The 27956-nt window shown below is 40.5% G+C and overlaps 1 protein-coding gene across 2 annotated transcripts in view; it reads left to right on the forward strand.

The window, feature by feature from the left end:
- Positions 1 to 27956, forward strand: part of WARS2 (tryptophanyl tRNA synthetase 2, mitochondrial) — a 66086-nt gene that overhangs the window by 9151 nt on the left and 28979 nt on the right. For both annotated transcript variants that reach the window (XM_005879087.2, XM_005879088.2), the window contains exon 2: positions 21984 to 22241. In XM_005879087.2, coding sequence (XP_005879149.1) covers positions 21984 to 22241 — 258 coding nt within the window. The remainder of the gene's footprint in view (positions 1 to 21983; positions 22242 to 27956) is intronic.

The raw sequence follows: 27956 nt of genomic DNA on the forward strand, positions 1-27956 counted from the left end.
CCTCTAGAAGGTATTAATAATAATACATTGTAGGAATTTTATGTGGATTTGAGATCCTGCCATGTATATAAAGTCCCTTGGCCAGTGCTCAGTACCTACTGGGGCCTCCATGCCTGACAATGATTATTTCTTCAATTATATGTAATTCTATTCAACAACCTTTCTCTCCTCCACCCTTATCAATCTTAATAATCCTTTGACCACCCCCCCCCATATCCACATTCTCCTGTCCCTTCCACCCCCCAAAAAATCAATCTGGCCAGATTAATCTCCCAAAAGCAGAGCTGTCATTCGTAAAGCCCCTTTGGGGGCTTCTCATAAAGTTTAGACTCCTTGTAGTCCCACATTCAAGACCTGCCACTGTCCAGATCCAAAACACTTTCTAGGCCATGGCTGTCTTCCATGGATCCTTTGCCCTGGAGTTCATAGAGTTGCCACATTTGCTCAGAGCTGTTCCCTTTCACTTCTTTGTTAAAACCACTCTCTCTTCTTGGAAAGGCCTTTCTTCTCATCCTTGTCGGTATCCCACCATTCTTTAAAAATGAGGCAAAAAACAAAAATCACTCATATGTAGGTTCCAGAAAACTTCTTTCCGAAGCTGTAAATGATTGCTCCCATTTTGAAATTTTATAGGACTTTATACTTTTCTTATAGAAATTAACACATCCTTCTTTATATTGTCTCTGTTTATAGGTATTTGCTTAGGACAGATGGAGAACACGCTCTTTTTAAAATTTAGATCTTTCTGAACTCTTCAGCCGGAAACAGTTTGTAATAAATACCTTGTTCCATAGGTACAGCCTTGGGCTGCCATTCAGCAGGCAAACCTCACCAGGAGTAAGTACCTGCCCACCTCCAGTAGTGAAGGGTGGGCAGGAAGAACTCTTTTTAAAAAAGAAAAAATTTCTATTTGTTTTTTGTTTCTTAAATATTTTTTTAATTGATTTCAGAGTGGAAAGGAGAAGGAGAGAGAGAGAAACATCAATGATGAGAGAGAATCATTGATCGGCTGCCTCCTACACTCCCCACATTGGGGATCGAACCCACAACCCGGGCATGTATTCTGACCGGGAATTGAACCATGACCTCCTGGTTCATAGGTCAATGTTCAATCACTGAGCCACGCTGGCTGGGCAGGAAGAATTATTTCTGTTGCACCTTAGCTATGATAACTATTCATGTGAGAAAGTGAGGTATTACTTAAATCTTTGGCCTACGAATTCCTGTATCAGAAAGAGTTCAATAAGTATTTATTGAGTTAATGAATTCAGTGAAAAATAAAACTGAGATAAGGGAAAGTACATACCATTGGCATTTGGCATATTGTTGAATTTAAACCATACAATTTTAAGTATTTAATTATAGAAGATGCTCAGTATTTGCTAGAGTTAAGTGATCTCATTATTGTCCCAAATATCTAGATGATTGGGAGACAATATCAATTTTATTTTAATGATTTTCCAAGTAGGCTGTGAATTTCCAACTTGTTGCTAAAAATGACATTTTTCATTACTCTAGCCCCAATTTTATTTTTCACAGGTGTAGCTAATTACACTGGAGTTTCCTACCTCTGTATATTATACTAAAGCTTGTTGTCTCTGTATATAGAAAAGTATAGGGTTAAAGATTAAGATGAGATGATTTTATTTTGAGGACAGTTTTGCCTCAAGAGACTGGTTCAATAAATGTGCTGTATTATCTATACAACAACTAACATTGTATTATAATCAAAAGTATGCTTTCTTCAACTCATTAAGGAAATAAGTTCACTTATTGCATTAACTTTGCCATTTTTCTGAATTGTTTATTTTGGGTCCCTTTAAAGCAACCTTTCAAACCATGCCTAGCACCTTTGCTTTATAGATCTTGGTATGTCCTGCATAGATTTGGAAAAAGCCCTTCGTCTCACTGCACTGTTACACTATATAGACAGAAAGGCCATTTGTAAGCTTCCAACCTAATGCTATTGCATTTTTCTTTGCACCATGATAAGAGTGGAATTGTGTGACTTAAGCACAATTTATATCGACATTACAAAGAACTTACATTTTCTTCTTTTAAAGTGGCTGGTAGTTGGTAAGGAAATTTAAGTAGTTGGTAAGGAAAGTTTCATTGTTATACTTGCTTACCAGTTTATCATTTACATGTTTAATAAAACCTGAAATAAACCAAGCATAATCATAGAACTGTCACAGAATGTCATCTCTGTAGGAAGAGGTTTGATTCTAGCATCTTCCTGATAAGTCTGTGACTACAGTGGCCAGACATCTTGTTAAATCAAGGACCAATTGTACTTATAAATCTTTTAAATGTCTTGGAAATTCCAACATTTCAGCATCCACATGACATTTCCCACATTGTTTTTCACATTCTAAAATGGGCCAGAAATTCTTCAGCAGACCATGTGTCCTTAATTTTGATTGGGAATATATTAACATATCTATGACTCAAATAGAGACACAGCTATCCTCTCATCTTATTTTTCTGTCTAAATAGCAGACTTTTTGGTCAGGCTTGCATGTCACCTGTCTTCTTGAAAGTCAAATGCCCATCTTTAGACTAACCATGTGAAGATAGGGCCATCCAGCTTCCATTTGGACCACATGTGAAAAAGGGATGGGGGGGAGAGAGGAATGTCTCTTCAAAAAGGAGTAACAAAGCCATGACCACTGATGGGAGTACTATCAGCTGAATAACACTTAAATTTGTTTTTAATACAGAAAGATCATCAAGAAAAGCATGTAAAGTGGGAAAAATATTTTTTTAAAAATCAGGGTTTTTTAACCCACTGTAGGCTCAAACTGGGAGAGAGACCAGAGTTGAAGAATCCAAAAAAGAAACAGGTGAGAGAAGTCCCATTAGAGTATGGATATAAGAGTTCTGAGGGCGGAGAGAATTTCAAAGAAAAAGAAGTAAGAGCAAGATAGTGGGTATATAGTGTGATAAAGACTAAAGTTTATCCATTGTAGTTTATAATTGGTATATCACGAATGATATTAACAACAACAACTTAGAAAAGTTATGAGTGCAGATTACTTACAGGGAGATGAAAGGTGAGGAAGTGAAGATTGCTCTTTCAGGAAGTCTGAATGAGAAGAAAGTACCAGAGAGGGTGAAGGGAGCTATAAAGAATGGCCTGATCCAGTGAATTTTTTGGAGGTAGAATCTTTTAAGATGGAAGAGACTTGAGCATGAGCATGATTATAGGAGCAAGTAAAGATGGATAGGCTAAAGATACAGGAAAGAGATGGAAAGCAATGGAAGAAATGCAACCCAGAGCAAATGATTGAACACTAGGAGAGATAGATCAACTCTGAGACTGGGAAAGAGAGGTAGAGGTGGCTGTGGGTCTAGATCAGTTTGCCGGGAATGGGCTGGGAAATCTAGGGACTCCAAAACCTGATGGGTATAATTGTCTCAGGGGGCTTAAGTCCCAAGGAGATGGAATAGGTTAGTGGTGTAGTGTATGGGCTCTAAAGTCAGACCCTCTGGGCTCAAATTCAAGTTCTTCCACTTGATAACTAGATGTCCTTGGGCAAGTTACTGAACCTCTCTGTACCTAATTTTCTTCATCTGTAAGATGAATTACAAGTTAAAAGCTTGAGGCCCTGGCTGGTGTGGCTTAGTTGGTTGAGCGCTGTCCCATACACCAAAAGGTCAGAGTGCAGGAAACAGCTGACCACATCGATGTTTCTCTCTTTCTTTCCCTCTCCCTTCCTTTCTCTCTAGAATCCATAAAAACATTTTTTTAAAAAGTTAAAAGCCAAATTGCCAGGGTTTAGAGCTATAAACTCTACCACTTAAACCCCTGATTAGCAGTATGTCCTGGGCAATTCACTTAACCTTTCTGTGTCTTAATTTCTTTATCTGTAAAACACATAAAGAGGGGCATATTCTTTCCTTAGCTATATTAATGTCTCTATCTTATTTCTATTAAGTCTTATCCCAATAATAGCATCTATCTCAGAGGATTACTGTGAGGATTAAATGAGTTAATATTTATAAGTGTCTAGAATAGTACAAGGCACATTGTGAGCAATATGTAAGTTTTTTAAAAGGGTTCAGTAAGCAGTGTTGAGATTTGAGAGTCTAATTGAAACTAGAGACTATAAATTACATTAGTAGGTAAATTCTGCATTGGTTGAGATTTTTTAAGCTATCAAGGTGTATATGTGAAGAATGAGTTGTTTAAACCTACCTAGCTAGAAGGGGAGGGAACTAGGGCCCTAAACTTGGGTTGGTTTTGCATTATGCTTGCCATTATAGTAGTAGGATATGAAATCAGATGGCTAATAGGAAAGTAGAAGTGAGGAAGTCAATTGTATAGAACTTTAGAAACAATTGTAAGAGTTGAAGAGTCACTGGAAGGCTTCGTTTGGAAGAATGACATCATCTGTTGTAGGTTTTAAAGCCTCACTCTGGCTGTTACGTGAAAAAATAGAATAGCGGAGCAAGGAGACCAGTTAGGACCTAATACAAGATTCGAGTGAGAGATGACGGTTGCTTGGACTTGGATGAGCAGTGAAGATGATTTCATGAGAAGTGGTCAGATTCTGGATATTTATTTTTTAAAGGATGTAGAACCAACAAGATTTTTAAAAAATTGATTAGATGTAGGGTGAAAGATAGGAAAGAGTCAAGAATAATTCCCAGGTTTTTGGCCAGACCAACAGAAAGAATGAATTTGACAATGAGATGGTAAAGAGTGAAAAGGGAATAAATAAGACTTTGAGGGGTGGAGATCAGGAGTTGAGTTTTAGATATGTGGAGTTTAGATGCCTCATGAACATCTACATGGAGATGTCAGGTAGGCAGTTAGATACAGACCAAGCTCAAGAGAGAGGTCTACATAGAGATACAAATTTGTGAGTCCTTGGTGTAGACTGTCCCTAAAGCTAAGTGATTAGGTGTGATCATCTAGGCAGTATTTGTAGAAAGAGAAGAGAAGAGGTCCAAGTACTGAGTCTGTGAGCATTCCAACATTAAGAGATTGGGATGATGAGAAGAACCAGCTAAGATAGTAGTAGCCAGAGAGATGGAAGAAAAAGTAGAAGGTGACATCCTGGGAACCAAGTGAGGAAGATGTTTTCTGGATAAATTCACATGGATCTGTGCACACACATAGACACACACATACACACGTGCACACGACATATCATATATGAATAAAGAATGATCTTGAGTACCAGCTACTTTTACTCATTGATTGTCATAGTCTCTATGCAGGCAAATTTACTTAGGAAGCCCAATTATTAAATAAGATAGCTTGATAGGGATATTCATAGGATCACCTCATTGGCCAGTGTAATCAAGTTATGATAACCCAAAGCTCCATCTCCATTTTGGGATATACTCCTTGGGCTACGTATTGCTGGCCACTGTCATAGCACCATTTCCCTTGGTCAGCTCTTTAAACACATGGCCAACGTTTTTCCAATAGAGCTTCTTTTTCTAAGCTTCCACCCATCCAGGGGGCATATTCTTTCTTTAGATATGTTAATGTCCTTCATCTTGTTTCTATTAAGTCTTATCCTAAGAGTTCTTATACTTTGAGGGGGGGCGGGGTGTCACTATTTCCTTTGATTAAAATGTGGACCTTCTACCTAGAAAAATATGTACATAAACTCTCAAAACTTTGTGTACAATTTCATCATCCTAGGTTAAGAACTTCTACTTTAAATCACCTTATTTCTGTTTTGCTGACTTGCAGGTTAAACTTGTTCCCTTCTTTCAAATACTGAGCCCTCCTCCTCATGGTTGCCTCCTCTACCACTTACTCATTACACAGCCCATCTTATGATCTACACAATAAGACTTTCATGTGACATTGTTTTATAATGAGGTATTTCTGGTACTTCAATAAGCCTGGAGCGTGAGGTAGACCTTCCTACCTTACTCCTTCCTGCACAAATGGCTTTATAGTGAAGTGTTAGTCTATGCTTATACAATAATACAAATGTGTAAGGCTCATGCTAGCCCATTCTAAAATTCAGCTCTTAGTGGGGGTGTGAGAATCTTACTATAAGATGCTGCTGCTAAAACATTTAGGAATATGTATATATTGGTGTGTGTGTATATATGTATATATGTGCATGTGTGCGTGTGTATGTATATATATAATTATATATGTATATGTGTGTGTGTGTGTGTAAATTATATATATATATATGTATATATGTGTGTGTGTATATATGTGCATGTGTGCGTATGTATATATATAATTATATGTGTGTGTGTGTGTGATATATATGTATATATGTGTGTGTGTATATATGTGCATGTGTGCGTATGTATATATATAATTATATGTGTGTGTGTGTGTGTGTGTGTATTTTTGGAGGAAATAGAGGAAGATTGAAAATATTTGCCTGAAGGGAGGAAAATGCTGTCCAGAATATTAAGAATAACATCCATCTGAACTTCACAGAAAGTATCATGAGAGCCTTTCGTTCCCTTCCTAATTTAAAATGCATTAAAAACTGTAAAACTGTTTTAAAAAAAAATAAAAGAAAAGAAAGTGTCATGAGAGTGTCCGTGATTAGAACTGATCAGATATTTGGCTGTCCTTTTCAACCAGAAGATGGATTTGAACCAGATTACCACATCCACGGTTTAGTTTTGAAGAGAGGGGGGGTAGGGGGAAGCCAATTATTTGTCTCTTTGTTCAAAGGCCTTTTTTGTATTGTAGATCCCTGAAAAGCTGGTAGAGAAGCCAGCCTTTCACATCCATTAAGGTTAGCCCTGAAACTGTTGAATTTGATCTCTTCCATTTGCCATCTGGATACAGTAGAGAAAAAGCTATTCTGCATTGGGTTGCTGGACACCATCCAGAAAATAATATGTCAGGGGCATCAAAGGCTTGAGGCACTTGGTCCAGTCTGTCTAATGATCACAGGCAGAGTCTGCTCTCCAGTTTTGCAGTATATATGTATATATATCCCAGTAAAATAGATCACAAGGATTACTGCCAACTTGTCAAAGCTAGGATTCTTCCATCATAGACTTCAAAAAAAGACCAGGTTTTAATTGGGCAAGGCTTGCTGTCCAAAGCTGAGGAAGCTCCACCTCATTCCAGTCTACCTCTTTCTCATGGGGAGCACTTAATGTAAGGAGGATTTTAATTCCTAGATGGTTTCATCCCACACCCAAATGCCAAATTTAAAGTCTCCTTAAAATTGACCTCATTTAAAACTGTATTCCTTATCCTCTGGATAAGTGGGCCCAGTATCTGGCCAGCTAATGACCAGGCTGGCAGCTTTCCAGGAATCTGACAACCACGTCTCATTATTCACACCAACTGGAGCCAATTGTGGCTGATTTTTTTCTTCTTTTTCTTCTGTTATTTTAGAATGTGGATAGGAAGCAAAAGCAAGCAATGGCATGTCGTTTGGTCTCCTCTGGGATCGGGGAGGAGCCTTGCATAATGAGACCTGTAATACCGGGGAGCATATGGCTGTGTTTTAAGGTAGCTGGAGGCCATCTAACTCTAAGCCCCGATAAAGCAGGCTTTGGCTGGGGTGTTTGCAGGATGTACTGAGGGATGAATTTATAGCTTCTGCAGTAGGTAAAATTGTAGGACCGTTGCCATTTTATCTCTTGCACAGAGATGGGATGGCAGGAAGAGTTGCCAAGCCCTACCCATGAGCACAACTTTTCCTGGTGGACAGGAATGGGCCCCAAGCTGCACCCTAAATACTAAGGAAACTCCCAGATCTCTCCTGCTGACCTAGGAAGCTGGAAAAGCCCCTGCTGGCTGCTGGCCAGCTCACTAAAGGGAGTGTTGTGGACACCAGCACTCTGGTTTTGTACTTTTTTCAGTGTATCCAGTAGAGCCAAAGTCATTTCTCACTCTGCTCCAAACTGGTGTCATTCAGAGACTTTACTCTCAAAATCTCCCTGTCCTTCTCTTCTCTCTTCAGATATCTTGGTATTGGGGAAAAACAAGTAGTTCTCCTAGATTAAGAAAACCAACCAAGCCCTGGTTGGTGTGACTTGGTGGTTGGAGCATCGGCCTGTGCCCTGAAGGGTTGCGGGTTCAATCCCCGGCCCCGGGTTGGGGCATGTGCAGGAGGCAACCAATCGATGTGTCTTTTTCACATCGATGTTTCTCTCTCACACCCTCCTTTCCTCCCTTCCACTCTCTCTAAAAATTAATGAAAAAAATATCCTTGGGTGAGAATTAACAAAACAAACAAACAAAAAAAAAAAAGAAAAACAAAATCTCCAAACATAAATTAAGCAAAGCAATGTTGATGATTCTTAGCAGCATTATCCCTGCTAAGCTTTGTGCACATACAGCAGGTCCTTGAATAATGTCATTTTGCTCCACATCATTCCGTTATAACATTGATGAGATACCCTAGGAACTTAACTCTTGCTTATGTCAGTTAGCCTATGGTAAAATTAGTTTTGTTTTACGTCATTTCACTTCAAGTCACAGAACCTATTGCCAACTTCAAGTGAGGACTTACGGTACATGTAACCTTTTTTAAAAAGATTTTTAAAATTGATTTTCAGAGAGAAAGGAAGGAGAGGGAGAGAAACATCAGTGTGAGAGCAAAACATTGATGGGCTGCCTCCTGCATGCCCCCTCATCTGAATGTTCCAGTAACTTTGACATAGTTCAGATCTTTCTATTTAAAACGGAATGGCTAGCATGGTGTGTTCGAGAGGCTTGGGACCTGTATCAGATATGAAAACTGAACATCAAGATCCCAGATTGAATAGCATGTGCCTTTAGTTCAGTAAAAGCCTTTGAAGGGAAAGAAGGACAGGGATAGACATGTTTGAAAAGCAAAGGAAAAAGACTTATTTTTCTATGAGAATAAAAAGGAACCTGGTGATGAAACTCTCATTCATTTAGTAATTATATATGGAGCAACCATGGCCTGCAGAGGACATTCCTTAAGATGAGGCTAGTCAAATGTGACTTGTTCACTGGGAAAATGTATGCATTATCCTTCATAAAATACAGCATGGTCTTGTTATGATTTTAAATCGGTGAACTAATGTTCCAAATGGATTATTTCCTAACAAAGGGAAGTTAAAATGATCCGGATACTAAAAAGTACATTTCTCCTCAACTTACCAGTCAACATTAGGAGTTTGCCGTTGCTTCATTCCCGGGGACACCAGTAGGACCAAAGCCTTTTTCTCCACGTTGCTTTTGGTTTTAGGAACCGTCACAGTGGAAGCCTTGGCCCCTTGAACCGTAGCAGCAGCAGGTAAGTGAAGGAGGAACTAGATTTCAAAATATTTTGTTTTAAGAGGTTATTTGTCGTGTTGAAGTCATCACCCGACATCTGATGTTGATTGTGAGATTCTTATTTTACCCTTCTTAAAGATTCAGATTAAAAAAACGTTAAGCCATTTCCGCTAGGTTTTCCCATAAACCCCATTTCTTAACTCAGAACATCCTGGTCCTGCAGCGAGCGCTCTGCTGTGTTTCTGCCCCTGCTGGACCAGGGTTGCGCCTGGTCCCCAGTGGGGTGCATGCGATGCTTGTCCTCCCGAAAAGAGGAAATGACCCTGTATTGTAGGTTAGACACACTCTCCCCAAGGGCAGAGCTGAATTGATACTATGAGCTCCTCTGTACTTGTGAATGCCTCTTTAACAGCATATTATTAAAATAAAATGTCAGGAAATCATCACATAAAATTCACTCTGAACCTTAAGGTAAGATTGCTTGCATTCTACAGAGAGTTGAGCCACTTTTTAAAGGGTTCGTAAAAATATTTTTCAGGACATTTTATTCCAAGAGCATTTTAGTATAGATTCAACTAAAGTTACAATACATTAAGAATTGGGAAAAGTGTTCTGAGTGTTGTAGATATTGATGACTAAAAAATAAGTAGCATTTGCACGGGTAACCTGAGAAGGGATCATTTGAAAATGCCCTGCTAGTCTCGGTAAATGTCCTTTCTTATTCTCCTCTCTCCTGGGGCTGCTGAGTGTCAAGGAACTTCAGCCCGATTCCCAGTTCCTGCATTCTCTAAGCCACATACAGTTAGTATTCATTTCTACTTCCTTCATCTATGTATATTGAACCTTCACCTTGTTGATATTAGGAATAAAAACATGGTTCTTACCCGCGAAGGTTTCACTGGCTGCTGATGGTGGTAGTCTTGTAGGGAAAGTGAATTACAGAACAGTCCCGTGCTATAAAGGAGGGAGAACAAAGCATTGTAGGTCTTGTGGGAGGAAGACCTCACAAACGTGGTAACATCTGAACTGGTTCTTAAGGGATAATTGACATTTGTCAAGTGGAGAAAGGCAAGTAGGCAGAGAGAACTGAATGACAAAGGGCTGGAGCTGAAAAAGAGTACAGTTCTTCAGGGGACTAAGATGGGTATCTAGCTAATTCATGGAGTGGGGTGGTGGAAGAAAAAGGCTGAAAAGGTAGACTTGGGCCTTACTAACTCAGCAGTGCTGGTGGGGTGGGAACCAGCAAAAAAGGTAAGATTGTCAGGAACATGGGAGAACTTGTAAAATACTTGTTACATAAATCATCTGAAAGGGCATTGGGCTATTTTCTTCTGCAACAGTGCTTAAAAAAATTCTCATCAAGATGGAAAATAAAGAAAGTCACTCACTCTTTTTGTTATTTGGTGGCTCAGATTCGAGCATTTGCTATCACTTTCTCAATAACTATGATTATTTGATAGTAATATCAAAATAAAAATCAATGTTATTTTTTACAAAAATGTCAAAGAGTTACTGCTTTTGACAACCAGTGGTGTCACTTGTGGTACCAAGTATTTTATGATTAATAATTGTTCAATAATAAGTAGATGAAAAATAATGTACTTTCAACCATCAGATTGAAATTGTTGAAAATGAGAGCAATATTCTATTATTTATTTTAATTCTTTTCTAAATTATTTTACCTACTTAATTATTTTACTAATTATTTTACCTATTAGAACACTAATTATTTTATCTACTGAAATTTATTCATAGAAGAGAATTATGTACAACGTAAACATTTCCAATTGGAGAGGGAGTGGTCTGAAAAACTTGGAAGTAAATTGCATTTAAATCATTATAGTTTGAGTGTGAATGCTGATTTCATGGTGAAGCTGTTGAAAAATTATCATTTTTCACTCCAAGCATATTTATAAAAATAGAATATACCCATATAAAACATATAATATATAAAAACAAAATCAGAGTTGAAAGCTAATTGGAAAACAGCATTAACCTCAAAGGGGACATGATAAATACTCATTGGCGAATAAAGGCAATTTTTTGGAGTTATTGAGAATCAAACTAAAATATACAAGAGAATCATTATTTTTGGTTTATACATTCACAACTTTATTAGTACAGGAATGCACAAATTCCAAATGAAATAATTGGAATTAGAGGAATGAAACTATAATGCTACATTACCTTCCTGGTAAAGTAATTATTTCTTCAGCTTGAACAATACATGATGAGGCAACTTAATACCAGAATGAGAAAAGAGTCACCAATTTGTGTAAAAAATCGGGAAAGGGAAGGCTCTTGTAAATAAAGAAATATTCTTGAATTTTAGTAGGTACAATGAGACAACTTACAGAAGACTGTCAAGTTATTTTATATACTCAGACATACACATACATGTACACACAGAGTGAGTACAAATCAGAATCGTGATGTCACCACTAAATAGGAGTAGGAAATTGAACGTGATGGTGAAGTTTTACAGTAAGAGCTAAGCACTCGATTGTGGGAAATTCTAAGGTTTATTGGTAAGTGTGAGGAATTGAAAATTCTGAAATGCCTCCAATACTGATACTTCTTTGACAACACAGTCTCTGCATCTACGTATGTACACTTTCCGAACTTGTGTAAGAGGCCCAGAGATGCCACACGCAGGAAGCTACGTGGCGTGTCAAAATGTGTTGGACTCTTTGTTCCCTGACATTGTGGCCTATCATCGAGAGGCTTCCAGAGATTATTCAGATGATCTTTCCAATGTAAAAAGGGACATGAATTCATGATCAGCTGATGCTGCTTTCCAAATGTGAATTTTTCTCGTTTTCTCCTTAAGTTTATTTATTTCATACAAAGCATCATAAGAATCCTTCCTAAGGAGCTTAAAAAAAAAATCATAGACATGATTAGACTTATTTTTGATATGGTATTAAGTTTGAAGAGCTGCTGGTGGGACCTCCAAATGGGTATGCCCAATAGATACTTGATAGTAAGTACCAGAAATAATATTTGGTGTTAAAATTCATCTTTTCTCAAAGAGAAATTATTGTTTTAATGTAGACATTATGTAGCTACGGTAGAGCATGAAAAATGGATGATATCTCCCAGCTCAAAACACCAAGCGTGTTGTTAGCAGGGAAATCTTCGTGCAAGTGTCCTCTCCGGCCCTCTTTACAGTAAGTTGAGTAGGTGAATAACTACCTTACCTGGAAGCAGATAGAAGAGAGGAATTCGTTCATTATGATTTGTACCCACCCGATCGTAAGTGAATTTACTTCCTTACAAGCTCCCCTCGCACCCTCACCCTTTGCTCGGCGCATTCCTCCAAATATACCCCTGCCTCGCTCAAGCCACGGGGTACTCCAGTTCAAGCCCGGCTGTTTATGGGAACTGCTTTTGTGGAAATCATTAAAGAAAGAAAGGCCTGTGAATTCCCTGGCCGGAGCGCCGCCTGCTTTCTGTGTCATTTCAGTCTCATTAATCAGCGCTGCAGCAAGGTAGACACTGCGCTGTGTGTTTCACTGTCCCCAGCACAGCAGCGCCCGCGTCTCTGCCCCCAGGCCGGCGCGTTGGGGAAAAGGAGAGAGGGAAACCATCAATCTTCCCAGTTGCACATGTCAGCGGTGAGTCCTTCCCCCTTCCGCCGGCTGTCTCTCTCACCACCTGTGTTTAGAATTAGCACGGAAGCTGCTGCCCAGATGAATAAGAACCACTGTCCCTGTCACCTGCCCTGGTGCCGACCACCACTTCTAAGTGAAAACAAGACCTGTACAGGGCAGTTGTCTTTGTTGTGAGCAGAGAGAGAGAGAGAGAGAGAGAGAGAGGGAACCACACGTCTCCTTAGAAGTTCATTATAATGTAAAATTAAAGCAGATTTGAGGTCATACTTTCTAGAAGGGTAGCATCATTTATTGGACCAGAGGGGGTGAAAGCAAACAATTTCTTGAATGCTTTGCTTATATCCTCCTAGCCTCCCTCTGCAGTATAGACAGCTGAAGCTGATCTATGTAGGTTCAAGCCCTAACTCCACTATTTCCTTTGCTGTGCAAAAACTTTTTAGTTTGATGTAGTCCCAATTGTTTATTTTTTTCTTTTGTTTCTAACAAAGTGGAGACAGACTCATGGATACAGAGAGCAGACTCAGCTGTCAGAGGCGGGGCGGGGGGCTAGGTGAGAAGGATGAAGGGATTAAGTGAAGAAAAAAAAGAAAGACGCATGACACAGACAGGCAACAGTATGGTGATTGCCAGAGAGAAAGGGTGTGGTGGGGAGGAGGCAGAAGAAGGTAAGGAGGGATAAATGGTGATGGAAGGAGACTTGTCTTGGGGTGATAAACCACAATACAATATACAGATGATGTGTGGTAGAATTGTATACCTGAAACCTATATAATTTTATTAACCAATGCCACCCCAATAAATTCAATTTATACATATATACAATTTTTTATATATATGAGACACTTAAATTTTCTACCTTCATAAATGGCCAGCTAACTTATGGATTGTTTACTGCATGCCAGGCACCAAGCACTTCACACTGATCATCTCATTCTAGTCCCCCAGCCACTCTGTGAGGTGGGTATAACTACTATCTCCGTGTTATGGATGCCCAAGGCCATATAAGTAATAGAGACAGAACTTCAACACAGGCAACCTGGAGCTAGAGCTTGCTTCTTAACCAATGGTTAATAACCACACAAATTATCCTTATCATATTTTACTGCTTGCCTTTGCCATTTTTGTAACTTAGTCTAAAGTTGAGTTAATCTGAGCTGACAGAGGGTCTGAACTGATGTGAATGTTGAAAACAACCCTGGGGATTGTATCCGGCTACAGGTTGGATGATGAGAAAGGAGCCATGGGTTGCTGGAAAATGAGACTTCTTTCTCCTAGTAGTGGTCAAGACAGCCAAGAGAGTCATTCTCTCTCTCTCTCTCTCTCTCTCTCTCTCTCTCTTTCTCTTTCTCTCTCTCTCATCTTTATGCCATGAAAATAACTTTAGAAATTTTTCCTCCTCTGGACTGTGAGTACCTTGTAAGAAATTCTCCTCGGAGGTTCAGAACACTGGCGATAGTCATGGCGTTATTTAACATGTTGTGTATAAGACTTTTTGGCATCTCAGCTTCCCTTAGCCAAGACCTCCTGTTGTTAGTCCAAGTTTTGGTCATCTGATTGAGTTAACGTGAGACCCACAGCTGCTGGAGTGTTGAATTCAGACTCTCTGATAGGGATCAGAGGGCTTTAGAGAGTTTGCCAGGCAGGGAAATGGGTACAAAAGAGAACTTTTTTGCAGAGATAAGTTTGTTTTCTATCCATTACAATTCTGATGTCGAAACCTTCTTAGTGGGATTATTTTCTTGGTGACGTTCGGGCTATATAGGCTCCCTGAATCTCTGAGCCATAAGTTATGGAACCGGACATTGCTAAGTAAGTTTACCTAACAATGGAAGGTGGTGTGCTTACCTGTCACAGGTGCCTTTTCGCCCCAGCCTAGAGGCTATAAGCACACCTTCAAACCTGCTGACGGGCTTGGCTGCTGAATGGGACAGCAGAACTGCCTGAAGCCACGCAGGCCTCTGACCACGTGTTAATACATAACTGTCTCAGGGATTGTGTTGCCTTGAAATGTAAATTATAAGTGGATTTACTTTTCACATTTTTACAGTCTTTTTATTTTATTTGTGTGTGTTTCTTAGCAGATTGGCAGCTGCGGAGAATAATTGTGTAGTAGTTGGCTTAGAGCAGTGTTTTTTCCATCTTGGCTGCACATTAGAATCACCTGGGGAGCTTTTAAAAATCCCGATGCTCACGCCAAATCCCAGACTGATTGAATCAGAATCTCTGAGGAAGGGGCCCAGGCATCGGTATTTTTTAAAGCTCCCAGCTGATCACTGTGCAGCCAAGACTGAGAACTGTTGGCTAAGAAGATGTCTTCCCTTTTTCATTTCTAGAGCTTTCATCTGGACCTCATTTTACGTAGTTAAAGGGAATTTGAAGCATTGGCATTGGTGCCCCTAAATCCCTCTCTAATGGGAGCTTATATCAGAATGACCCGAGGGCTTGTTCAAGCCCAGGTTGCCTAACGCTTCTCATTTCTTCTTCTGGATTAAGCTCACACTTAGAATTTCTGCTTTGGTAGATCTGGGTGAGGACAAAGAAATTTGTATTTTTTAAAAAATGTTTCATTGATTTCATAGAGGAAGGGAGAGGAAGAGAGAAATAGAGACATCAATGATGAGAGAGAATCATTGATCAGCTGCCTCCTGCACACCCCACACTGGGGATTAAGCCCACAACCCGGGCCTGTGCCCTGACCAGGAATCGAATGGTGAACTCCTGGTTCATAGGTCGACACTCAACCACTGAGTGACACTGGCCGGGCTTCATTTCTAACCAGTTCCCTGATCTGGTGCTGCTGCCGGTACAGGCTGCCTACTGAAGGGTCCGGTGCCTGCCTTCTGCCTTCCTTCTGCTCGTGCATGCGGCCAGGGCAGCTGCCCCAGGGCCATCCTCACAGCACCAGTGTTGGGAAAGCTAATGGATGCTTGGGGAAGCTTTGGCATGTTGTCCCACTTGTAGTGATCATACAATCTAATTTTTGAAGTCTATTCCATATGAAAATGCAACCTTGTCTTCACATCAGATTGCTCCCCTTAAGCCCTTTCGACTTCACAGTCAGAGCCACCCCTGGGTGGGTGTCTGGTGTCCCAAATCGAACTCGGAGTTCATCTTCCCACAGAAACAATTTTATGAATGGTGTTTAGGTAGAGCTGAAATGGGATATTAAAACCATTCTCCAGGAATACTGTGGGCTCAACGAGGCTTCCATGGGCTGCCTTCCAGGAGCTTAACCACCATTTAAAGAGTTGAGTCTGTGAGTTTCAGAAAACCAATTTTCAAACAAGCTCTTAGAACATAGCTTGTTAAGAACTGCCTATAACTGGAACATTTGGTCCATTTTATTTACAGTTATTTTGCCCTTTACATTTGGAGCCAAAGTGGGGGGAAAAGATTTGTCATTCATTCTGCTAACATTTATTAGGTGCTCACAATGTACCTGGCACTGCTATGTTCTGGGGATGTAAAGATGAGAGAGACAGCCCTGGCCTAGAGGAGCTCGTATTCTAGGTGGGAAAATATTTACTAAGCAAATAAGACAATATTTACCAAGTTACCAGTGTGATATGTGCAGTAATGAGGAGCTGGTGAAGGAGGGGTCTGTTCTGCTTGGGGAAAGAGAGGGAGGGAGCTAGGGATCCCTGGGAGAGGGAGAGGGAGGGAGGGAGGGAGGGAGGGAGGGAGGAAGGGAGGGAGGGAGCGAAGGGTCCTTGGAAAAGAAGGGGAATCTCTGGGAGAGGGAGAGGGAGGGGAAGGAGGTAGGGGAGGAGAGTGAGAGCTCTGGAGATCAGGATTCTGGTCCCAGCTGCTGTGTGCCCTTGGCCTTTTGGTAAACTTCTCTGTGGCACACTTTCCCCTTCTGAGAAGTGTGTGGGTGGAGGGGAGGTGTTGGTGGGAGTGAGGGTTCCTCAAGGCCAGGCCAAGCCAACCTTGAAGTCAGGAAATTCTATCTGGGTGCCGCCCCCCATGAAGGAAGGAGACAGACTGGATGGGAGCTCGGGTCCAGACCTTGCCTGTCCTTCCCTGGGAAGTGGGGCCTGAGATGAGGTCTGAGCAAGTGCCAGGGAAGTTCTGATAGTGGACGTGCCCCCAAGAAGGGAAAGACTTGTGTAAAAGCATTCCATCAGCTGATGGAAGGACAGCACAGGCACCCAGGAAAAAGGTGCCCAGCTCTTAATATTTGGAAGTGGCTTAAAAAGTCTCTAGGAAACTTTTAAAACTCAAGTTTATTCCTTTTAAATTCTTTCACTCGCCTAACAATAGGTACCAAGTGCTTATCACCTAGGCCCGTGGTTGGCAAACCGTGGCTCACGAGCCACATGCGGCTCTTTGGCCCCTTGAGTGTGGCTCTTCCACAAAATACCACATGCGGGCGTGCACGTACAGTGCGATTGAAACTTAATGGCCCATGCCCAGAAGTCGGTATTTTGTGGAAGAGCCCCACTCAAGGGGCCAAAGAGCCGCATGTGGCTCGTGAGCCGCGGTTTGCCAACCACTGGCCTCTTAAGAAAATCACAGTCTAGCCCTGACCGGTTTGGCTCAGTGGATAGAGTGTTGGCCTGCAGACTGAAGGGGAGGTGTTGGTTTGATTCCGGTCAAGGGCTAGACCTTGGTTGCAGGCACAGCCTCAGTAGGGAGTGTGCAGGAGCAGCTGATCAATGTTTCTAACTCTCTGTCCCTCTCCCTCTCCCTTCCTCTAATTTTTTTATTGTAAAAAATCAATAAAATATATTTTTTTAAAAAGAAAATCACAGTCTTTAAAAAAAAGATAAGTTCCACCCTTTTTAAAAAACAATCTTTCCTTCCGTTTTAATTGTTGACCTACATATTATTTCTTCTTTGGGGGCCATATATGACCTGCTTTCTCTTATACCGAATATTTACTATATTGATTCCCAGATCTGAGCATCTGGTTTCATTTCTAAGCAGAAACAAACCCATTTTTCTCGGTGCTGAGTCAGCACTTTCTCTCCAGACCCTGGGCTCCTGTACTTTCTGGAAGAAAGAGCTGACTGCGGCAGAACAATGCTGAGCCACAGCCAAAGAAAGCTTCAAAGACGCAGCACCTGGGTCCTCCCGGCTGAAGTGCTATTTTGCTATACAGGGTCGCTTCTATTTCAGCTCTTAAATCACTAATTGGTAGTGCACACATTTTAAAGAGTTTTGAGGAGATATTCAAGGAGCCTAGGACTGAAATAGTTGGGTGACATAAAGGATAGAATTGAGAATGCTAACAGAGAGCTAAGGAATGAGAGTGTTAAGCTGTATACTTTACACACAGAATAAATAGACTTACAGAAAGAGACTTTCATCCCAATTAGTTGATACTATTATTGTTGATTACTTAAAAAATATTTTTGATTGATTTCAGAGAGAGGAAGAAGAGGGAGAGATAGAAACATCAATGATGAGAGAGAATCACCTATTGGCTGCCTCCTGCATGCCCTCTTACTGGGGATCAAGCTGGCAACCCAGGCGTGTGCCCTGACCAGGAATTGAACCGTGACCTCCTGGTTCATAGGTTGACACTCAACCACTGAGCCACACTGGCCAGGCTGATTACTCCTTTATCACAATCTGTGATAACATGCCATTCATAGGACCAATTGGACATAGTAGTTGTTCAGCCAAGTTTTTGGTTTACCTTTGACTGTGGTTGAGACAGGTGTGATGAACAATTGGCGTTGCAGCTGGATGTAAGCAGGATTCTGTAATGAGTCTTGAAATCTTTTGTTGATGTCTGGTTCCCACCGTCATTGAGTTTCAAAGCTAGTAGGCAGCCTCCTTTTAATGTATTTTATTCACTTGCGATTAAAGACAGAAGCTCTATTTAGTTAATCACAAAAACTATCTTTTCCCATAATTACCAGCTTGGGATTTTTCAATTGTATTTGGGTGCAGTAGTTAAAATTAAGATAATTATGATTTTTACATATGCACTGTACCTTCAGACAGGAAGAGTTTTAGCTACATCTGCCAGATTGATCAGTATGCTCTCCCTTTGATTCGCACACCCACCCTCTCTTCTGGAACACTTCAAATCCCAGGGCTGCAGCTGCCCATTGGGAGTGCTGGTCCTGTTACAAAATGAGCCAATCACTGTACTGGTTGGAAGTGGCATTTGTTAAGGAAATACACCTGAAATAAAAATGAAGCCCTGTTTTGTGAAAATGCTCCTTTTTTTACCCCCGGTACTCTGTGATGAGATTGTAGGTTGATGCTCCAGGCTTCCCATGAGTGAATGAATGCCTGTGGCTAGTCCTAAAGCTGTTTTCTTTGTGGTTTGCCTCCCGTCCACTAGGAAGCCCAGGCTTTCCCCCCCTCCCCCAACTCTAGTGCTTTTGAACACAGAACCCCCATCCTCCCACCATCCAAACTCCACATTCCAGCCCTCTGATTTCATGGTACCAGGCATATCTCCCCCGCCATGCCGCTGGGCTGCCTGCTGACTCTTGCCCAGGAACAGACGTGAACATAAACTCACCGCAGAAGAGCAGGATGCTCTCTGTATATTTTTAAGACCAAAAATCCAGTTCTCATTTCCAGGCTGTATTTGCTTAATGGCTGCTTGAACATGGAACGAAACATTTCTTGTTGCTCTCATTTCTTGATAACATCATTCCCTTTGCGTGGACATAGAAAATCACAGAAACTAGAGAGTGAAAAAGATGTATTAGATCCTGTTCGGGCTGTTCCCACTGGTCACAGTTCCTTTTCCCCTCTGTCTGCCCTCTGGTGCTTTTCTCTTCTAGTTTCCTCAAGAATTAGTTTCTCCATTTCTCCTGGGGAATAATTCCTCAGTTTGACCATGGAGGGATTGATGTGGAAATATTCCTACTCTTTTTTTTTCCAGATTGATATTCCTAGTCGTCATAACTCTTTACATTAACATAAAGAGTCTCTCTTCATCCTAGGTCAAGTATTTCTGGATGGTATTTTTTTTTCTCTCTTCTATTTATTAAATTCAGAGCTTGTTTTTCTGCTTTGCTTTCTCCCTTCATCAATCAGTCCCTAACGCCCATTAATCATTTTTACCTCACTGAAAGCTCCTTTGCTTATTCCCATATCAGGAACCCAGGGCTGGTTAAGGTCTCAAGGTACTGGAGGAAGCCTCAGTGATAGGTGCTTATTCTATGCTAACTCCTCTCTCTTTCTCTCTCCATGTCTTCCTCCCTCCCTCCGGGACCCCTCCCCCCTTTCTCTCTCTCTCCTGCCCTCTTTCTCTCCTGCTCCCTGAGCCTCAGTTCTCAACTACGAATTATTTCTAAATTATGATTTGGGGAGTTAGTCATTTGCAGGCCTGGTGTGTGTGTGTGTGTGTGTGTGTGTGTGTGTGTGTGTGTGTGTGGTTTTCATTGGTAAGGTATATTTGTTTGCAGTTACTTCAAAGATATATTTCATATCCTCAGAGTAAAAAATCTTTTAGGTCTCCTGAGTGCTTCGATCAAGTGCAACTTTGGACCTATAACATGGCATTCTACTTTAGGGCTATCATCTCAGGAGCAGAGAGAAAAGTGAGCGGCTAGGGGAAAACAGACCATGTTTGTAGTGTTTGGAACTCCTGGGGATGGGAAAGGCAAATGTAAGTAGCCTTGGCGCTCACATATCTCACGTAGGTTAGCTCTTAGGAGCTAGTGGCAGGTATAAAGATAAGGACTTTTTGATATTACTTTTTTAAAAGTTCAGCTCTGTTGAGGTATAGTTGATAAATGAAGTTGTAAGATATTTAAAGTGAGCATGGAGATAATATGATATAATTGTGAAAGGATTCCCCCCATATAGTTGAGTAACATATCCATCATCTCACATACTTATGTTATTTGTTTGTTTTTTGTGGGTTTGCTTTTGTTGTTGTTTTGGTAAGAACATTTAACTTCTGGTCTCTTAGCAAATTGCAATTACACAACACAATGTTATCAACTACAGCCATAGGGTTTTACCTTAAACACTCATATGCTAAGTGTTTCCTGTATTGGAGGACCCACTGTATAAAGATGTTGGTTCTCCTCAAAGCAATCTATAGACTCAATGTAATTTGATCAAAAACCCCAACAATTTTTTTTCTCTTGGAATTTGACAAGATGATTCTAAAATCATCTTGAGTCATAAGTGTAAAAGGGCCAACAATGGGTAACTTCTTTTGAAAAAATAAAAAACCAAGTATGATTTATCAAAGTAAAAAGAAGCTAAAGCACAAAAAAGTTAAGTAACTTTATCAAGAGGTAATATTAGAAATAGAGTGTAGGTTTCCAAATTTCTAGCCCAAGATCCTGCACACTTAATTATATTAATTATATAACTAACTACATTTAATATACATATTTAATTATATAATATTGCTGATATTACATCAGCAATTATTGTTAGAGAAAACTGAATTAAGTAAATAGTAGCCTTAACCCCTAATCTATGGCCTTCATTGCCTTTACTTCAAAATGAATGAAATCACATGAAAAACCCATGAAGTCCCTTTACTTTCCAATGAAATTTGATTCTACGTCTGAAGTCTTTCTCACTGGATCCACAGTCATCTTTTCTTTCTGTGAACTCCCGCCTGTACCCCACTATTTATCTTTCCAAACTGATCAAGGTCATGTGCCACATTGTACTCTTACTAGTATCTTTTCATAAACATATCCTCTCTCTCCAATTAGATTGCATTCTCTTGGGGAATGCAACCCTTTTCGCATGCGTCTTCGTAAGTTTTAGAGTCCAAAAAACCCCATGTTTTATTTATTTTTTAAAATATATTTTTATTGATTTCAGAGAGCAAGGGAGAGGGAGAAAGAAATGGAAACATCAGTGATGAGAGAGAATCATTGATCAGCTGCCTCTGGCACGCCCCACACTGGGGATCAAGGCTGAAACAACCGGGACAGCCCTGACCGGGAATCGAACCATGACCTTCTCATTCATAGTTCGATGCTCCACCACTGAGATACGCCTGCTGGGCAAACCCCACATTTCAAATATAATGTTCTGTCCCTAATAGCACCTAACGCTGTGCTTTGCACAGAGTAGGCACAAAGCAAACGCATTGAGAATGATGACTGTCAGATTGCAGTTTAAAAAAATAAGCCTAGCCATTGTAGCTGTGGTAACCTGGACATAGGATTCATGGATTCTACCCCAGAAGCAAATATGTCTGTTTTCCTCTGTTCCAGAAAGATGCTGTGAGGCGAGTATTCTCTGGCATTCAGCCCACAGGAACCCCCCACCTGGGCAATTACCTGGGGGCCATTGAGAGCTGGGTGAGCTTGCAGAACGAGCCCGGCTCCGTGCTGTACAGCATCGTTGACCTGCACTCCATCACTGTCCCTCAAGACCCAGCGGTCCTGCGCCAGAGCATCTTGGACATGACTGCGGCTCTCCTGGCCTGTGGCATAAACCCAGAGAAGAGCATCCTTTTCCAACAATCTCAGGTCAGCTTCTCAGATGGGAACCCAGAACACTTTTATTTTCAGATTCTTTGAGGAAATTTTTGAATGGGTTTACCTAGCTCCAGTTTTTAGAAAATTGGTCAGGAGTGATTTCATGCAATGTGATTGTTTCATTTAAATGTTTTTCTTGTGTTCATATCATTAAGTAGCACTATAATGCAGTAGTATTTTTTGAACTTTCCCCTACTATACATGGTAAGGGTAAAGTGCTTCATAAACCAAAAGTTGCATCTTATTAGTACTTCTGACCCTGGAATTGTTTTCTGTACTGGGTTGCATTCAAACTGATGATTTCATACTGTTGCCTAATCTCCTGGGGATCAAGGATAGAATTTAGCGACCAGTGGCTTACGTAACTCCAATGTTGCTTTATTGGGCATTGCATTTAGAAGGCCTATTGGATAAGTCCCATTGTTCATTCTTTGTATAATAGCTTTTGAAAAGATTTGAGAGAAGTAGCTGGGAAATTGAAAGGCAGTGTCCAATGACTTGAGTCCAAGCCAAGAAAGGCTTCAGAATGGAGCCAAAATATTGACTCATATCTTCACTGCAGATGAATCCGTTTACTCTTGGACAGGCAGATAGCCTGGCCTAGAGACAGGGTCCTTAAGTGATTCCCTAGCAAAAAAATATGAAAATGTTAAATGGATCATGGCCTCATTACATATCTGCTTTAACCTTATGGCAAAGCCCCAGCCAAGGAATGATATGTTTGGTGGCTATAAACCACCATCCCACATAGTAGCTCATCACCATTTTAATAGTGTGAATAGAAACTGTGCTTGCCTAGTGCCCATGGAGTGCCTAGGAAGGAGTGCCTAGACATCATTCCTTTAGCATGGCCATAAAGTTTCATTTATTCGTGGGGGAGGATGATAAGTTACTCCTCATGGTTTATCCTGAAATGGAAGGCTTTTGCTTCTTAGAGCCATTCTCATGCAGAAGTATAATAAAATAAGCTAGTCTCCCTTTAGCAGCTATTATTTTAAACACCTGACCTCATGTTTGCAGTGTTCTGGAAGGTGAAAACATCATCATCGTTGTTCATATTTTATGTCTTGCAATATACAAATCGACAATTAACAACTGTTTTCATCAACCTGTGGAGTCTCCAATAGTTGGGGATTGGAAAGAAAATACTCATAGCATTTTTAGATCTAGGAGAAAATATTGAAATTAATCTTTATTAAACAGCTAACCTTTTTAAGATTTATGAAGCCTTTTCATGAATGTGCCCTCCCTTTTCATCCTCAAAATAGCATATAAGTCAGGCATTACTATTCTTTCACAGATGAATACATAAAGGTATTAAAAGAGTAAATAAATTAGAAAATACACTTAAATCCATCTCTGAGGGGTTCCTCATACTTAGTAAAATGCTTAACAAATGTATCTTCTTAATTAGCTACCTGAGGCCATACAGCTAGTAGGTGGCAAATCCAGAACTTTTGTTCTCCCCAAGGTACCACTTCTGGAAAATACACTCATGGGAGAGAACCTTATTCTGCGTCCACCAGCCCTTTGCCTCAGGAGCTGATGGCACACGGGCAGTGGAGAGCTAGACTGACCTCAAGGCCGTCATTATTTCTTGCCTGGACAATTACTCCACCAGCCCTTTGCCTCAGGAGCTGCTGGCACACGGGCAGTGGAGAGACGACCTCAAGGCCGTCATTATTTCTTGCCTGGACAATTAAATTACCCTTTTACTCCTGTGTCAGTCTCAGAAATGGATAGTCCATTTCCCACACTGTCGCATGGTCATCTTTCTACTTAGAATGCATCGGCACCTCCCTTCCACCCTCGGGGGTGAAACTCTAAACTCAGTTTAAGGAGAGCCCTTAGAATGAGGCCCCAAGAACACCAGGCCAGTGTTTCTTCCACTCCACCACTTTCAATTATCAGATTTTTTGTGTTCCTTCAGGCGATCTGATTAACTTTCACCAATAACTCTGTAAAGCAGAAACTGGAGTCTTTTCTCCGGTTTTATTTTTAGAAAATTTGATAAATCAATTCTTATAAAACATAATTTAGAGATCAGTTGTTTACATTCTAACAAGGATTTTGTTAGTTCCTTTACGTTGGTAATTTCACAGTGCATTTAATTGATCGTTAAATATGTCACAGAGAAAATGGAATTTAGAAAACAATTGTACTTAAAGTGTTGGGATCCACTGCCAGTTAAAATTAGTTATACCTGATGAACAAAAATAGAACCAGAGACATAGAAGCATCGAACAGACTGTCCAACCTATGAGGGAAGGCAGGGAGTAAGGGGGTAAGAGATCACCAAAGGACTTGTATGCATGCATATGAGCAAAACCAATGGACACAGACAGTAGGGGGTGAGGGCATGTGCTGGGGCGTGGGAGCTGCTGGGGAGAGCTCAATGGGGGAAAAGGGAGACTCATGTAATACTTCAAACAATAAAGAATTTAAATTAAAAAAAATTGGTTATACCTGTATTCTTTACCTCCCCCCCACACACACATAATTATTTACAAGTAAAATTAAGAATATTTGAAATTGTGAATTAGAGGAAAACATTTTTGTTTTATATAATGTACTCTTTTCACGTATGTCTGTTGTGTTAGGCAAAGTGCTTCCAGCTAAACAGAAAGGCTTGTTCCCCAGGTGCTACTGGTGTCTTCAGAGTAAGTTCTAGTAACATTTGGAGTAGGAAAGAATTTAGCTAGGTTATAATGCTGATTTTACCAATAATTTTCATCTCCAATCCTTTGCATTCTTTCTCAGCGGTCTGACTGGAACAATTTAGGCTTATTGAAGATTTTTCTCATTATTTTCCTTTTCTTTCTCTCCCACTGGCCTCTAGTCATGGTGCTTCCCCTAAAATATGTTTGCCATATGTGGGGAACTGTACAGTCTCTCTGAAAGGTGTGTGTGTGTGTATGTGTGTGTGTGTGTGTGTGTGTGAGAGAGAGAGAGAGAGAGAGAGAGAGAGAGAGAGGGAGAGAGAGAGAGACTGTCTGTGTGTTTGGCAGAGGTTTTCATCCCAATGCCAAAGTCAATGGTCTTTTATTTCCAGCATGCTTGAGTGCAGATCCAATCTGATTCCCACAGCTGTCTGTGAGGTGTGTGTCTCCACATCTTCAGTTGTTACTCTCCTTGCAGTGAATCACCCTGCAGATGGAAAATAAAAGCTGGAGACTGTAGCTTGGGGCATGCCTTCCTGCCAAGGCCAGGAGCAAAGGACAGTTTCGACCGTGAGACATCATGTTACATAGGGTCCAAACAGTCCAGGGAAGAGTCGAGGGAGGAGAATGGAATCTGTGGCTTTGGAATGTGGCCTCATTCGCTAATTAGAGTCATGTTGTGTTTCCCAGGAAATGAAAATCAATAATAAAGGAAAGGGAGCTATGGGGGAATCAGTTTCTGAATGAAGGCCTGTGGACCTGACTACATGAATCTTGGCTCACTGAATACAAACAAAAGTTATGCCTGACCCCTGGTCTCTTATCTGAGAGGTGTAACACTGTGGCCTAACCTTGGACAGAGAATCTCTTGTGTTTTCACTGCTCCTAGTAATAGTGGAAGCATATTTGAGTACAGATTTATATTTGTTGACCTCTCAAAGTGGTTAGACCATGTTCAACTCAGAACTGAAAAGAAGCAAACAAACATCTGACCGATGGATGGACTTGAGGGATCTATTTGTAAAACGGGCATCATCTCCCAAGTTTCCAGGGAGCGGCAAGGGATCTAAATGGCCCATGGCATAAATAAGAAAAAGTTGGACAGGAGGGTGAGGGCATGAGTCGGGGAGGTCGGGGGGGCGGGTTATGGTGGGATAAGGACACATATGTAATACCTTAATAAAAAAAAAAAAGAAAGAAAAAGCTGGGAAGATTACCATATAACCAAACTTCTCACGTTATTTCCTTCTCTAGGAAGTTTGCAGGTAGTACCACTTTCCCCCCCAGATCTATGCTCCTGTGTGATTTGATGAGCAAGTTGTAGTGTTTTCACCTCCTCCATTCTGGGCCACAAGCCTGAACCTCATTGTGACACACTAGGCAAATTACTCAAGCTCTCTGAACCCCTTTTTATGTCTATAATGGGATATTTAAATAATATGATGTATAATACCTAGCAGATGATAACTTCCTCTCATCCTACCCTACTACGCACATACTGCCCACAACCCAGGCTCCTTGATGTATTTATAGGTGGAGTGGAATTGGAAGACGGAGTGGGGAGCGTGTGTCAAATTAATAACAGTGCCTCTCTTTCTACTCAATGATAAAAATATTTTTAAAAGAGTGTGATGTTTGTTTTGAATATTCAGAAAAAATACAGTTTTTATTTGCATTTTCCTAATGATTACTGATGTTGAGCATCTTTTTGTATGCTTGTTGGCCATTTCTATCGCTTCATTGGAGTAATGTCTGTTCAAGTCCTTTGCCCATTTTTTAATCAGGTTGTTTGTTTTTTTTTGTTTTGAGTCATAGGAGTTCTTTGTTTATTCTAACTCTCTTGCTCTTTTTCCTTCTAATTTGAGGATAGCATGTTCTAGATGGGGGTACTTCTTCAGTCTGGGTCCTGGAATGAGAAGGTGTATAAAGCAGAGTTATAGCCAGCCTGCAACTACCAGTATTTAATGTGAATGAGAAAGAAACCATTGTGGTAAGCCACTTATATTTGGGGTTGTTACCCAGCATAGTTTAATGCTATAGATAAAAAATATACAAATACACACATATACACAACAAGCAATAGAATTTAGATGGAGGTGACTTTCAAGTCAGGAGCAGACTGATAGAAGTTGTTTAGTCAGCTTTGGAAGTACAGGACTAAGGAAAAATATAGAAAGATCCAAATGTGTACTGAGGGATGTTCATTGGTGAACATAAGTACTGATGGGAGGCAGACTGGTTGAAGGGAGTGAATGAGAGTTTATCATTGATAACAGAGCTCTTTTAATTAAAATCAGATCCCCAAACAAGGTTCCTGTTAAGGGGATTTGTCATGGGCATGATAAGAGTCTAATAAAAATAACTTAGCATGAAATTACTAGTTTCCGAGAGGAAATGGTAATTGGGAATTTGTGACTCCCAGGTTTTCCAGGTATGCTAACCAAAACTTATAGGACCTGATTCCTGGGAAGATAACATTTATGGGAAATAGTAAAATTCCAAGGGACACTGAAGTTATCTTAGACATTTGATCCAGTATTAACTGAACCAATGAATTGCTTAAATGGGTTTGATACCTTGCAACTATATCTTTTGGAATCATGCTATTCTGTATGCTTTTTATTAATTGAATATTTTGGAAAATTTTTAAAAATGCATAAAGTAGTATAACAAACATTCATGTTCCCAATACCAAGGATGAAATATTGTTAACATTTTGTTATATTTGCTTGACTTCTTTATATTAAAATACTAGAGGCCCGATGCATGAAATTTGTGCAAGGGGCTCGCTGCAGCTTGCCTTGGCCCTCGCAGCCCCGGCTTCCTTCCGAAGGTCGTCCAGAAGGACATCCAAAAGGTCGTTCAGCTATCTGGTCTAAGTAGCATATTATGCTTTTATTATTATAGATAATTACAAGGTTGAGAGCCCTTTAATTCTTTTCCTTGCCTGTTCCCTTTGCCCCTCTTCCCTGCATTCCTTTTCTCTATCCCATGGCAACCAAAATCTTGGATTTGATGTGTATCAATCTAGCCAGTTTTTCATACC

Source organism: Myotis brandtii, unplaced genomic scaffold, assembly GCF_000412655.1.
Source record: "Myotis brandtii unplaced genomic scaffold, ASM41265v1 scaffold582, whole genome shotgun sequence".
NCBI lineage: Eukaryota > Metazoa > Chordata > Mammalia > Chiroptera > Vespertilionidae > Myotis > Myotis brandtii.